Raw genomic sequence first — 14123 nt, forward strand, 5'->3', positions numbered from 1 at the left:
CAATTACAACCTGCAGACAACAAAGCAAGCTCTGTAATGAGGCAGTTTTGGGGGAAAGAAAGAAAGAGTGACCTGCTTTTCTTACCGTGCAGAGGATGTTCTGACCTCTACGTGGCTTTTTATAGATCTCATATGTCCGCTCCTCCCTGCTTCTGCACATGAAGCTAAGGTGTCTGCGAGAAAACTGGCACCTGTTCAAATACCTATTTAGGTTTTGTACTTAAACAGGTCAGAAAAATGGGATAATGGAGTAATCTAATTACTGCAGTCCTCAGCACACAGATTATAAAAGGGGACAGTTTATGATGTAACAGTTTAAAGTTAACACACAAACAGCTGGAAATGTGACTTTTCTTTTGTGCATTATTGTGACGATAACTCAAATCTCCACAGAGTCAATCATTGATATGCAGCTGCTGCACATGTTGTACTAGTAGCTCTCTGTTTGACAGCGTTCCATGGCAGGAATTACTTTTGATTCAAGCGTTTGATCAGCCCACTTAATACTCAGGAGCTTTAAAAAGCCAAATATTCCTTTTTTTTAAGGCAGACATGGGAAATGTGATACTTCAGTGGATAGAAAGATAGACTCATGACTCAAAATACAACCAGAGTATATGACTGCAGTAGATTTCTTACCTTTAGCAGCTGTATTTTTTTAATATTGTAAATTTTTGCATATTGGGCATTTCTGTTAAGCAAGTCTGGAGCTGACTGAAAAGTTCTGAGCCTTTAATTTAATCTAATCTAATTAAATTTAGAATTTTTTAGAATATTGAAAACACTTCTTCCGGAGTGATTTAATCTGAGTTTCATCTTGGTCTTACTGTCCATAACATCCTCCTTGGATGATGTAGCAGCATCATCTGAGAGCAAACACGTCCCAGCTAAAGCCTGTATTGGTGTTTGGGATGAGGTGAACCTCTGCTGGGCCAAATCACTCGATACCATCACTGCATGCTCAGTCCACACTCACAATGCAGTTAGGATCTAAGGATTTTAAGTTATTTCAGGGATTCTTGATCCTAAATAATCTCGCTACCAGGATCACACTGTAAGCGAGTCTTTAACGAGATTTTCAGCAGGCGAAGGCGCACAAGGTTTAACACTTCCCGCATGAAGGGATAAGGCCACACATTTGACCCATTACACCAAGGGGTGTGTCTCAAAACCCTTTACTTCACTGTGATTCCATAACACTAAAATCAGACAGAAATCCCATAAATATGTTTGCATGCAAATTTCCAGATTGAAAATGACCTCAATGTCTGCACAAACACACACACACACACACAGCTACCAGAGGCAACCTCCTTGTCAAACATCTGATCACTGTCATCCAATCAACTGTAAAGTATTGGAAGTAAAGTATCAAAAAGTAGTTCAAGCACAGCAAGATTTGTTTTGGAAATATTGTATCTCTAGTTTTGAGGATTATCATACTTTCAGATCAGATGGAGGATTTGCATTACAGGATTACAGATTATAGGATTTCAGATTATTTGAGTGACCAATGTCAGGTTTAGACAATAACATTATTATCAGATGGGAAACTTTCTGGCCTGCATGGAGGGAAAACTGTATCTTTTGTATTTAGTAGCGGAGGTTGTCACTCACCAAACACAAATCTCATCCAGCAAATTAACTACAAATTAGGAATAGCCGGTACAATATCGCCAATATTCCCTCCAGTAATCTTGCCAAACTCGGTTCAGGTCTGCTTCTTTCGCTCAATCACCTCTCACCTGACCTTGTTGTTAATAAATGCTCTTTATTCTGCTGAGCAACAAAAGCACAACTCAAGTTAGTTAGGTTAGGTTGGTGAGCACAAACAGGTTAAGTGGTCCGAGTGTGATCGGTTGGAGTTATCTGGTTGAGGAAGTAGCTTCTCTCCATGAGGCCAGTGAGCAGTTGGAGGGGGGGAATGTTGCCACTGGAAAAGGAAGCTAAGCGTTTAGGTGTCTTAACTATGGCCTAAAGTGCTAACAAGGGATTAGTGAGGTAAACGTTGAAAGAGGTTTAGTGCTCCGTGCTTAGGACCAGTGCTGCGCCAGTAATTACACATCATTTGCTAGGTGGGGCAGGCAGTTGGATGGGAGATCACAGTGATGTCAGGGCAGGGAGGGCTTACCACAGGAGATAAGGCCAGCTAATGGAGATGAAATGAATCGTATTTCAAAGTACTTTTTTAGTTAAGGCAGTTACCTGGCACCTGACCCCCCGATCGCAGCAGCAGTTGGCCGGGCGTGAGGACGGCGTTTAGCTGGAAGTGAAAGAGGTGTGGAGAGTTTCAGAAGGGCTGCCATTCATCTTATTTGACTTGAATCTGCACTTGGATTTGGAAGGATCCCGTTCCCCGGTCCTGCTCGCTGCTGTGAACTTGAAGGTGAGTTGCTTCAAACGTTCCCACTCTTCACGCTTCCTCTCTCCCCTCTCTCATCACTCATGTTCCTCTTTGTTGACAGGTGGATTTGTTTAGAATTGATTTCATTTGATTTTCATTTATAGAATTTCATATTAGTCACATTGAATTTGTAAATCTTGCAAAGCAACAAATGATTTCCAAATGTATCAGTCTGAATTAAACCATAAAGATTTATTGATGACTCAGCATGATTGACCTTCAGATCTGTAACCTCACAGGAACAGATCTGAAGTCTTTACACAAAGCTGAATGTACTTAAGGTGCACTTGAATGATAAAGGATGAATCTTAACATGTGCACTTCACTCCTCAATCCATCAAAGGCACCAAACCTTCAGCAAAGGACTCATCATCAACTAGATTAGAAGAACAGCATAGAAACATGTGTAATGTGACAGAATGATTAACCAAGGCTGTGTTGTGTATTTAAACGCAATATGTAAAATAGTGTTCCTTCCTTTACTTCAATGTCCTTCTTTAAAATAATCATTATCTCACTCTGTCCTTTCAATCTGCGTGTTTTCCAACAGGTTGTCAATACCTAAGGGCTAATGACACCACCAGAACATCTTAAATCAGTACTAAGTGGAGTTTACCACTCTACTCAATTATCTCATAAAATCTAAGCCGGAGAAATAATGTGCGCGGCTTTAGCACGTGTGTGTGTCATGTGGGGGGGATTAGGGCGGCTAGACGATACTTCTGTCCTGTCTGATATGACCTCTCCTCAGGGCTCCATTTAAGTCGTCAGCAATTTTTCCATCTAATTCATTCTTGTAATGAGATTAACTAGGCAACGGCAAATCCAAAGCGGTCCAATCCCCGGCCTTGGCTGCTGCACTAGGGCCTCTGTTTGTTAAAGGAAAACGTGGCGACGGGCTTTTATTCTCACCTTTGACTACTTGAAAGTGTAAATCTTAATGTTTGTTCATCATTAATATGCGTAACAGGAAGTTCACGCACATTCTCAAGTTCATTCTTACTGCATTGGAAGTCTTGTTCTGCGTTTGCCGTGACTAAAGATGATTCCTTCTCATGGCTCAAGTTCACACAAGCCTTCTTCCTGGGGCGGTGCTATTTTGGTTGAACTTTTAATTCAAAACGCTAAAGCATCAAACCCTGCGTCTCTATCGGCCCGATTGTGACATTTTCAATATTTAATTGGATTATTAGCTGCGTGAGTTGCTCATCCACAAAGGTATTTACAGCCTCACATATGGAAGTATGAATCATTAATTCGCTGTTAAGGGTTTAACACATCACGCACCAGGCTCAGAGCTTAGTGCCCACTTAAGAATTACAAGGACATAAACATTAAAAGACATTTCTACTGACATTAGAAGAGCGGCAGAGGGAGGGCGGCGAGATGCGTGTGCCACATAGCTGCACATAAACCGATTGCATCCCCAGATTTATCCCCAAGGTGTTTTTAGGACATCCTGAGGGTTAATGGGGACTAATAGGCTTAGCACTTCGGGTGTATTGTCCAGGATGCTTACAGGCAAGGTTTGCTGAGGGTAAAACTCTAAACGTGTGGATTACCTCCAACACATCCCTTTAAAGTGCTGTATAGCCAGGACTTAGCTAATAGGATCCGGGGGGTAGCAGGGGCCTGGGAAGGTGGGGAAGGCGGGGGGGTTGGCGGGGCCGGCAGGGAGAGCAGGGCCAGCAGGGCCAGCAGGGCCAGCAGGGCGGACCACAGGCTGCTCAGCAGATGTAGATAGCAGACTGTTGCTGGACTAACAGGGGGATTACAGCCCTCAGATTAGATGGGCTTCAGAGGGAACTTGAGGGCCTGTGGATAATGCAGAAGGCAAATCTCATGGTCACATATGACAGGGGGCGGGGCCAATGCAGGGGGAGGGGCCAATGACATACAGTATAGAAATGACAGGATGTATAGACTCGTGCTGTGTAATGAAGATGAGGTCGGCTTCATTTTGCTGCTCGGGTTCAGATTCCTCTGTCCAAAGTGCCACAAAAACACACACACACACACACACACACACACACACACACACACACACACACACACACACACACACTCACACACTGGCATTGGATTATCAGAGCTGGATTACTGTGATGTGGTTTACAGTATCACATTAGACTAACTGAAGGTGTCTAAGTCCATTGTGTTTGTGTACACAAGCTGCTGGCTCAGCTAAGAACAATTAGGCCAGTTGGTGTGTCTGCGTGTGTGTGTTCCACCCTCATGAGGGACTACATTTACATTAATTAGGAAACATTAAAAGATTGAAAAACACTCAAATAAAGGCAATTTTGTTGGGTCACAGGAAAGAAGCTCCATTGTTCCCTTCACTGGCACAAAGGTCGTCTGCAGGTAGAACAAAAACATTCTGTCTGCAATTGTAAAATAATTGTATAAAAATATTTGACCCACAGTACTTTTCTTAATTTTTAAAATTTTAGTAGCCTTAAAAAAAGAGGTATTTTGATGGGACAACACTTGTCAATATTCATGTAGTGTGTGGATCACTGCTGCACCCTAGTGGTAGGATGGTGAACTGCCTGTCAGGTGGCTGTCGCTGTGGTTTAACATGACAACAAATCAAACCCATATTTACGCCTCAAACTTTTATTCTGTGCAACATCCATCATCATAAAGTTGTTGAAGGAATTCTTACATATTCCAGTTGTGTGGGGACGCCACTCTTGACCCTGACCCTCTGTTCAACTTCTATAGCATCTATAGGTGGAGGTTCAGAGGTCGTGAGGGACATGACTCCCCGGGAACAGCTGAGGAAGATGACAGCTCTGGGAGAGCAGGGAGCTCTGGATGAGAAGCACTGGTACCGCCTGGTCAACGGTATGTCGGCTGGAGGTGAGAGGGAGGACGACGGTACACATGGGAGAGGGAAAACACACACACAAACACACACACACACAATGTCACTGAGATGTCTTGAAGTCGGTGTCATGGGATTTATATTTATGTTATATTTTATGACAGTTGTAAATGGATGCTGGTGTTATTTAGTACAAAGTCATAAATTGTGGAGACTTTGAGGCGGATCAGAAAAGTGTGTCACGGTGACCTGTAGTTGTTTGTTTCCATCCAGAGCTGAGGCAGAGGCAGGAGATGATCATGAGGAACCAGATGGCCATGGCCCCGCAGATCCTCGCCCAGGGCCAGCAGAGGTTACAGGGCGTCCCGGCTCAGTTTGAACCCCGTTTCATGGAGAGGTCTGTTCAGAGGTTAAATCAAAAACTACAAATTACAAATGATAAATGTATAGATGCTTTAGATTGCGTCTTTCAGTGCACTAAGTGTCTTTCCATGCCTTTCTCTCCTCAGGGAGTTGGTCCCTCCCTCTGAGATTGTCTCCAACGAAGCCAGACAGATGCACATGGGACCTCACCTGAGTGCTTCCCTGCCCCCGCATGCCAATGTCCTGCCTGGGAGAGCGTTCCCTGGAGCAGGTGAGCATGAATCCAATACGCCTTCATTCCTGAGAGAATAACAAACATGTCTGTAGAATCAGGGACTGCAAAACACGCTCGTGCACCGCCTCACTCTCTTTCTCTCTCTCTCAGCAGGCTATGGCTTCTTGCCCTCAGAGCCCATGGAAACAGTTGCTCGGCGACAGGAGCTCATTCACAAGCAAAATATTGCCAGGTACTATGTGCAGAATTTCATCAGCATCTCATGAAAACTTCCCACCTACACAAACTGTAGGCCTGCTGAATAAAACTGAATATCATTCATTTCCATCTGATTCAACAAAGTCTTATGCTTCCATCATCCTCGTTACTCAAACATGTTTAAAAAATATGTGTTTCCTTACAGAATGGAGATGAATGCCATATTGCATCAGAAAGAGTTGGAAAACGCCCATCAGAAGGGCCTGATGGGAATAGAAAATTCCATGCCGTACCCGTCAACCCCGATGGCATTTAGAGGTCGTCAACGCATGCCTGATGGACATGACATTTTTGTCCACCGCCCTACTCTGGATGAACTGCACTCCAACAGCATACTCATGTCCACCAGCCCATACCCACCAATCAGCACGCTCCACAGGGAGAGGGGACGCAGGGCTGGGAGAAGACCCACCGCTCACAAGAATGCAGAGAGCCACATGGCCAGCATGAAGGGCCACACCGAGGACAAGAATGTAGAACAGAGCCCGGGGGCGACATCAGGGGAGGAGAAAGAGGTGGAGACAAAGGGGGACCTGGGGGAGGACGGTGCCACCATCAAGACACACCATCAAGCCAAAATAGACTCTGAGCTCGCCACGGGAAGCAGGAAGAACTACAAAGTGGGGGAGGCAGAGCTGCATAAAGCCTGTGCTAACAACCAGGATGGATGCTCAGATGTGGCCAACAGTGGAGCCAATGACAAAGACATGTCCAACCAGTGCTCGGCTTTCCAGGAGAAGTTCATGTATCCCTCCTCTGGCGGCGCTGCAGGAATGCCGTACATGTTCCCCGTACCTGGAAATGGTTTCCTTCCATCTGGTGGGTCTGAAAGAAGTCTGAAGCTGGACAAACCTAAATAAAATGAATGAATGAATAAATGAAGCAAACATATTCTAAACGGTTCATTTTAATTCTTTTCTAGGTACACCCAGTCTCTTCCTTAACGGTGATGAGGTGTCAGAGGACGTGAGGAAGTGGACAGTGAATGATGTGTATAACTTTATCAACAGTATACCCACGTGTTCAGAATACGCTCAGGTCAGCACATGCAGAGTTCTGTGATTGCTTATTTATCTGGGTGGTGTTGGATCTTGTGTTAATGTGATGTGTTTGCACCCTGCAGACGTTTAAGGACCACATGATTGATGGGGAGACGCTGCCTCTCCTGTCAGAGGAGCATCTCCTAGACACAATGGGGCTGAAGCTAGGGCCGGCACTCAAGATCCGCTCACAGGTATGAAGAGGGACTCAACTCTGACATATTCCAGCTCTACTCATATGAGACAAACACATCAACAGTCATTGGTTTCTCATATGCGTACCCTCTTTTCCCTGCACCCCAGGTGTCCAGGCGTCTGGGCAGCATGTTGTATATGATGAACCTTCCGCTCTCCACTGCCACCATGCAGCCTGCACCTGAGAAGGCAGGGGACCGCTCATCAGAAATCAGCTCCCCCGTCAACTGCAACAGTGATGAGATGCTGGCGAGTCCACGAGACGCCGACGTGGTTAAATCCACAGAGCTCCTTAATGATACAGAAAACAATTCCCCTCCATCTGCCAGCAGTGAGACGGCCTGATCAGCACTGACACAACCTGTCACTTCAGCATGGCTCAAATGTGCTCCTGCGCTAGTGGTTTTGTTTACATAATGATTTGATTTAAATGACTTTTCACAATTAATACCTGGACTTTACGGCCCCACACAGGTGTCTGCTACATATATATTTTGTACTTGTACATATATTTTCTAATTTATCTGTAACAGTGAAGTGAAAGTCATGGATCTTTAGGTTCTGTTAGGTTGATCTATTCTTAATAGTCTAATTTCTCCAGTAGGCCTGCTTAAGGACAATAACAATCATATCAAGTAGACATGAATTCAACAGCAAATAATGAAGTAACTGTTGTGTTGTTTTGGAATTTGAGTGTTTGATACGTTTGTAATAATTTAATCAAGAATAAAAGGCTTTAATGTTGAACGGTGTACTTATCTATTAACTTAGAGAGTAAATCTCACTTTTATGGCGGCTTCCTGTCTATCTTCGTGCCGGGGTCAGAGCTCAGAGGTTCCGCTGCTTTTCCTTCCAGCTCCTGGGAAACGTGGGGCTTTAACTTCGTCGCTTCGCTATATTTTGGTTGTATTTTGTATTTAACGACAGAGCTGCAGGTTACGGCAGGAATCGGGACGGGCGCGGGGGCAGTAGTCCACCTGGCCGATAGGGGGCGATCGGCAGTGGAGTCCAGCAGGGCGACGCTAGCGAAAAACACATTTTCGGGTAACACAAAAAATGCTCATTCGTAAACAAACAACCTTTACATGAACACTGATACACGTAAAATAACCATCTGAACTTATTGTCACGCAGTAACAAGAGTCTCTAAATTAACATCATGTTGAGAGTTAATTAGGATAAAGAATGAGGAATGAAATCACATTATATTACCTCATTTTGATGTGAATAGGAAAGATTACGTATTCTCTGTTGACAACCTCATCCACATTTTCAACACAGTTATAAACTGTTGCACAAGTGCGTAGCTGATATCTATTCATGGAAATTTAAACAGTAATCTCTTAACACCGTTTAAACTCACGCATCTATTGGCTATAACGCTCATCCGTGTTACTTATGAATGGAACGATTCAATCGTGACGAACGCTAATTGGTTAGTCTCGCGATAGTCCGCGTTCAATGCGCGTACGCAAGCCGCGCGCACGTCGGAAGAGCTGAGTTGGAGGATCATGGCGGAGCGCAGGAGGCACAAGAAGCGGATTCAGGTAACAGCTTTTCATTGATATAACACAGGAAAGGCTGCGTGTACAGGTCGAAGCGGCGGAGATGCAAACACACACGGGGTTCTAACCTGCTGCGCGACATTTTCTAACCGCAACCCCTCTGCGTGGAGCCGCGAAGTGGCCACTGATGGAGACGGATGGTAGCTAGCCTGAACGGCTGCTAGCATTAGCTATCTGGGCGAAAACAGATGTTAGTGTGTCTGTTTGGGAAATACGTTATCTGTCACCGTCACTACCGGCTGTGGTTACACTGGTCTTTTAATGAAATCCGTGTTGTTGTTTATAAGCGTGGCTCGTTGTCATTGTGAACCGGCTGTGTGTTAGCTGGCTAAGCTGCGTCAGCTCTAAGCGGGCATGTTTACCAATATGGGGGAGTTTGAACTAATGAGTCGATCCAGTGATGCTTCAAACACAAGAGAGCCGATTGAAGATGGAAGCTGCAGTTTAAAGCGTGAGGGTCGCTACGGGCTGACGTGGAGAATGAGTCGCGAACATGTCTGGACCGGTTGCACAGGCTGCAGCTGATCTCGGTTGTTATTATCATTTAGTCTGTTAGGTATTTTCTTGGTTAGTGATGGACAAATGATGAAATGGACAAAATGTTCCCAAAATGTTCCCAAATGTTCAGCTCACACATCAAACCAGATGGTGTATTCAGGTGTCCTGCTAAAGTCTGTAACTTAGATGTCTCAAAGTTTATCAGCAGGTCATTGCAGTGGAATAGATTGACTCACATATTGGGAGTGAATGGACTTAGGACAGTTGTTACATGTGCATTTCTCTGCATCATGTGGAGGAGCGCTTGATTTGAGACAAGCCTTGTTGGCCCATTATGCCATATTCAGACCTGAGAGGATCCTGACCCTGAACTGATGCACAGCTGGAGTATGATGTCAGCCTTGGCAGGACGAGGACACTGGAGACGATGTCACGATCTGTCATGGTGCAAGATGAATGGAAATCTTGAATTTGCCTGTTGACAGTTTAGTTACGTTTGTTAGTAACATAACAACACACATTCTTATCTCCTTTATGAGCCTACTGCAAGCATGCAGGTCTGGATGACATACTGTATATTGAGCTTTATCTCAGTGTCCAAGGGTTGATGTTGACATGGGTCACTTTTCAAACTAAACATGTTGCTGGATCGTAGATATTAGCCTTTACTTTGTTCTAGGTGTGCTGGACTAACTGCAGTGCTTACATGTTTAGTTTGTGGGCTTACAGAGGAAAGCAGCTAATCCTCAGGTAGGTGGTGTAGACGGGGACGGGCGGGGGGGCTTTCCATGAGGGGTCTCGTATGACTGCTTCTTCAAACAAAGGCTTGTTTGAGGGCCTCGTCTTCCTCATGTTGCTGCCGTATGTCAGCCGGCCAGTTGGATCAAGAAGCAGTGACTCTCATTGTGCTGATGCTCTCATTCCCCTGTGCTGGCACACTGATGGCGGTGCAGATGCTGTGAAAAGTGAGCAAATGCAGAGGAAGGGAATGAATTCTGGAAAGAATGTGAGATTGATGATGAACAAAAACTCTGCTGGAAGAAATCAAATTGTTGATGTAAACTGCGTGTTACCTGTGTGTGTGTGTGTGTGTGTGTGTGTGTGTGTGTGTGTGTGTGTGTGTGTGTGTGTGTGTATGTGTATATCTGTCCATATCTGTCCATGCAGGAGGTGAGCGAGCCCACCAAGGAGGAGAAGGCCGTGGCCAAGTACCTCCGCTTCAACTGCCCCACCAAGTCCACCAACATGATGGGCCACCGGGTCGACTACTTCATCGGTACGCGCTGCAGGATAAACCACACACAACAATAATTATGAATTTGCAGCAAACTGTCAAACCGAGTGTTGGCCCGTATGTTTAGATGTCCGTCTCTGTCTCTCCCCCCCGTTAGCCTCCAAGGCAGTGGACTGTCTGATGGATTCTAAGTGGGCCAAAGCTAAGAAGGGCGAGGAGGCGCTCTACACCACCCGGGAGTCTGTGGTGGAGTACTGCAACAGGTCGGCTCCCCACCGCCCTCTGTCACACTCCTCACACTGTCACACTCTTCAAACCGTCACACTCCTCACACTGTGGCTCGGGGACGGTTTAGAGTTACGCAAGCGTCACAGGCTCCCTTCAAAAATGAAGAAACATGACAAGACCAAATTTGCTGCAAAGATACAGATCTGAACTTTAGGGAGAGGTTTCCATTTTAAATGGAAGTGTGAGTCAGACTTGCTGCAAATAATGAGAAGATGTTACGTGTGGCAGCATGAAAGCAGCTGTGAGTAACAGAGAAGCAGAGAGCGACAGCTCAACATGAAACTGAAACCATTTCTGCTGTTATTTCTGAATTTGAGGAGTTTGCATTTCTGTTCAAATTCAAATTTCTGTTTTTCCAAGGCTTAAATATTTGAAATCTTTCACGTTTGCATCTGAGTGATCAACACAGGAATGTTTCCTCTGAACAGTAACGATCTAATGAGCTGATGTTCTCCCACTGCAGGCTCCTCAAGAAGCAGTTCTTCCACCGGGCTCTCAAAGTGATGAAGAAAAAACCAGAGAAAGACGGCAAGAAAGAGAAGGAAAAGGAGAAAGAGAAGGTCAAGGGGGACAGCAGCAAAGAGGAGGAGAAGAAGGGGAAGAAGGACAAGGAGAAGGAGAAGAAGAAAGAGCCCGAGGCTGCAGACGCCAAGAAAGAGAAGAGCGTACGTGACCGCCAGAGTGAATCGTGACGCTTAATCACCGTCCCAACTAGAAACAGTAGCTTCATCACAGTTGAGGGCTCAAAACGTTCCTTCTGTCATGTTAGCGTAACGCAACTCAAACAGATTTACTGCAGAACGAGAAAATGAGCAGAACGAGCAGAACGACACGCAGGCAGGCTCGGAAATGCAGGCGGTGCAACCAGTCGGTCCTTTCCAAAGGATGGTTTGTTGGATCAGTCTGTAACGCTGTCGGATTCATTCCAGTCCGCTGCACTTTGTTGTTTGTTTTCTGATTAGTCAGGGTTGTCTGGCCTCCTAACTTACAGTAAAAGGGCAGATATTGACTTTTCTACGTGGTGTAAAGTGCAACTGCAGATGGACCTTTAGAGGCTACATTCTGTGTGTGTGTGTGTGTGTGTGTGTGTGTGTGTGTGTGTGTGTGTGTGTGTGTGTGTGTGTGTGTGTGTGTGTGTGTGTGTGTGTGTGTGTGTGTGTGTGTGTGTGTGTGTGTGTGTGTGTGTGTGTGTGTGTGTGTGTGTGTGTGTGTGTGTGTGTGTGTGTGTGTGTGTGTGTGTGCGTGCATGGTGTCGGGACGATGTCACAATGGAGTCTGATCAGCCAATTACCGTATTTAGTGCACAGGACATCTTGTAAAAAGGCACAGTTGCATTAAATGCAGACAAAAGAAGACCAACAGGAAAATAGATGTTAATACTACATAGATTTCATTAAAAAGGCCTGTTGTTGGTGATCAATCTCACAGGATGACTGCCCTGGGACCCCAAAGAAGAAGAAAGAGGTGAAGAAGAAGTTTAAGCTGGAGCCCCATGAGGACCAGCTGTTCCTGGATGGAAACGAGGTGAGTGGAGCTTCACATCCCTGCTCTCAGCTTTCTCACCGCTTTACCCCGTATGATGGAAACAAAGGCCTAATATTGCCCATCTTGTCCTTTGTCTTCAGGTGTTTGTGTGGATTTATGATCCCGTCCATTTCAAAACATTTGCCATGGGATTGATACTTGGTGAGTCAGAATCACTATCAATGGAGTTTTGCTTGAAATAAGTCATCAGCAGTTATTTCTGCTCCATGAACTTCCTTTATTTAAACGGCTTTGTACTCACCGTCTGCCTCTGTGTTGTCTTCAGTCATTGCGGTGATCGCAGCCACACTGTTCCCACTTTGGCCAGCGGAGATGCGTGTGGGCGTGTACTATCTGAGCGTGGCAGCCGGCTGCTTCGTGGCCAGCATACTGCTTCTAGCTGTTGGTAAGTACAAAGACTCAGACATGTTAAGCTTCAGGACCATGTTTACAAGTTCCTGCAAGAACTCAGAATTCAGCTTGACCCCGTGACCTCTCCCCTCAGCCCGTTGCATCCTCTTCCTGCTCATCTGGGTGGTGACAGGCGGGCGTCACCACTTCTGGTTCCTGCCCAACCTGACGGCAGACGTGGGCTTCATCGACTCGTTCAGGCCGCTCTACACCCACGACTACAAAGGCCCGCGCTCCTCCAAAAAGGACAAGAGCGACGAGAATTCCGGGGACGCGGCCTCCTCCACCAAGGCCCAAAAGTCTGACAGCGACGAGAAGTCCGACAGCGAGAAGAAGGACGGCGAGGAGGACGAAGAAGACGAGGAGGACGAAGGCAAAGAGGCTGTCCCGGAGAAGAGCAAAGAGGCCGAGGAAGAGGGAACGGGGGCGGAGTGCCACTCGGACTCGGACAGCGACCGCAGGGAGGACGAAGGATCGCAGCACAGCAACGGAAACGACTTTGAGATGATCACCAGGGAGGAGCTGGAGCAACACACGGAGGAGGAGGAGGAGGAAGAAGGAGAAGAAGAAGATGATGATGAGGAGGAGGAGGAGGCGACAGAGACGCAAAAGAGAGAAGAGGGGGATGGGAGTGAGACTAAGCCCCAGACTGCTGCAACATAAACTCTTTGAACCCAGTCTCTCTCTCTGTCTCTCTCCTTCTCTTTCTCACTCTGTCCCTTCTCTCCCTTGATCCTTCTGTGATCCCAGAACCTGCTAGCCCAGCGTCCGTCCCTGCCCAGGCACCGGCGACGCTCCCATCTCTCTCATTGTTGAGATCTTCCACCAAACGACACCGATAGACCAGTACAGGATAGACACAGCGGTGAAAAGTAAACGGCTACGACAACGGGGGAAGAAAATGTAAAAGAAGCCTTACGGTGGATCTGACTCCTCCCGTCATCTTATTTACTCTTATGTTGATCAAGTTTAAATGAAAACTGCCACCGCACATGTTTGCCTGAGGAAGTCGTCAACAAAAAGCGCCTCAGCTATCAGACCGGCAACAGACGCCCCGAAGGAAGGTTTTTTGATTCACTCATTGTTCTCAGTTCTCATGTCATGAAGTTGCTATCTCCTAGTTTGCCCACGATGTTATATTTATGTGCCCCCGTGTTTAGTTTCCTTCAGCAGTTTATGTCAATGTCAGTTATGGTCAAATCCCAAATCACTGAAGAGAGCCGTCGTCCTAAATTGACCAGCGAGTGAAAGAAACTCTGGTCCGTTGCCTTATTTGAG

At 45.9% G+C, this 14123-nt stretch overlaps 2 protein-coding genes across 4 annotated transcripts; both read left to right on the plus strand.

The window, feature by feature from the left end:
• The first annotated feature begins 184 nt into the window (after window positions 1-184).
• On the plus strand, window positions 185-7670 carry samd7 (sterile alpha motif domain containing 7). Of its 3 annotated transcripts, none has more exons than XM_076148126.1 (10): window positions 185-2386; window positions 4722-4768; window positions 5132-5269; window positions 5508-5631; window positions 5744-5868; window positions 5983-6064; window positions 6236-6909; window positions 7013-7128; window positions 7214-7324; window positions 7434-7670. In XM_076148126.1, exons 3-10 carry the CDS (start codon window positions 5167-5169, stop codon window positions 7668-7670), a joined length of 1572 nt encoding a protein of 523 aa, XP_076004241.1. In that variant the 5' UTR covers window positions 185-2386; window positions 4722-4768; window positions 5132-5166. The 3 variants fall into 3 exon arrangements, with proteins under 3 accessions (XP_076004241.1, XP_076004259.1, XP_076004250.1); XM_076148144.1 differs by having other exon boundaries at window positions 5986-6064; XM_076148135.1 differs by lacking the exon at window positions 4722-4768.
• Window positions 7671-8771: 1101 nt separating this feature from the next.
• Window positions 8772-13703, plus strand: sec62 (SEC62 homolog, preprotein translocation factor). Its single transcript, XM_076148175.1, has 8 exons — window positions 8772-8872; window positions 10556-10664; window positions 10780-10885; window positions 11374-11575; window positions 12339-12434; window positions 12536-12596; window positions 12721-12840; window positions 12940-13703. Exons 1-8 carry the CDS (start codon window positions 8837-8839, stop codon window positions 13506-13508), a joined length of 1299 nt encoding a protein of 432 aa, XP_076004290.1. The 5' UTR covers window positions 8772-8836; the 3' UTR covers window positions 13509-13703.
• The last annotated feature ends 420 nt before the right edge of the window (window positions 13704-14123 follow it).

This window comes from Genypterus blacodes, unplaced genomic scaffold, assembly GCF_046128005.1.
Source record: "Genypterus blacodes isolate CSIRO-AG114 ecotype Tasmania unplaced genomic scaffold, CSIRO-AGI_Gbla_v1 ptg000005l_1, whole genome shotgun sequence".
Lineage (NCBI taxonomy): Eukaryota > Metazoa > Chordata > Actinopteri > Ophidiiformes > Ophidiidae > Genypterus > Genypterus blacodes.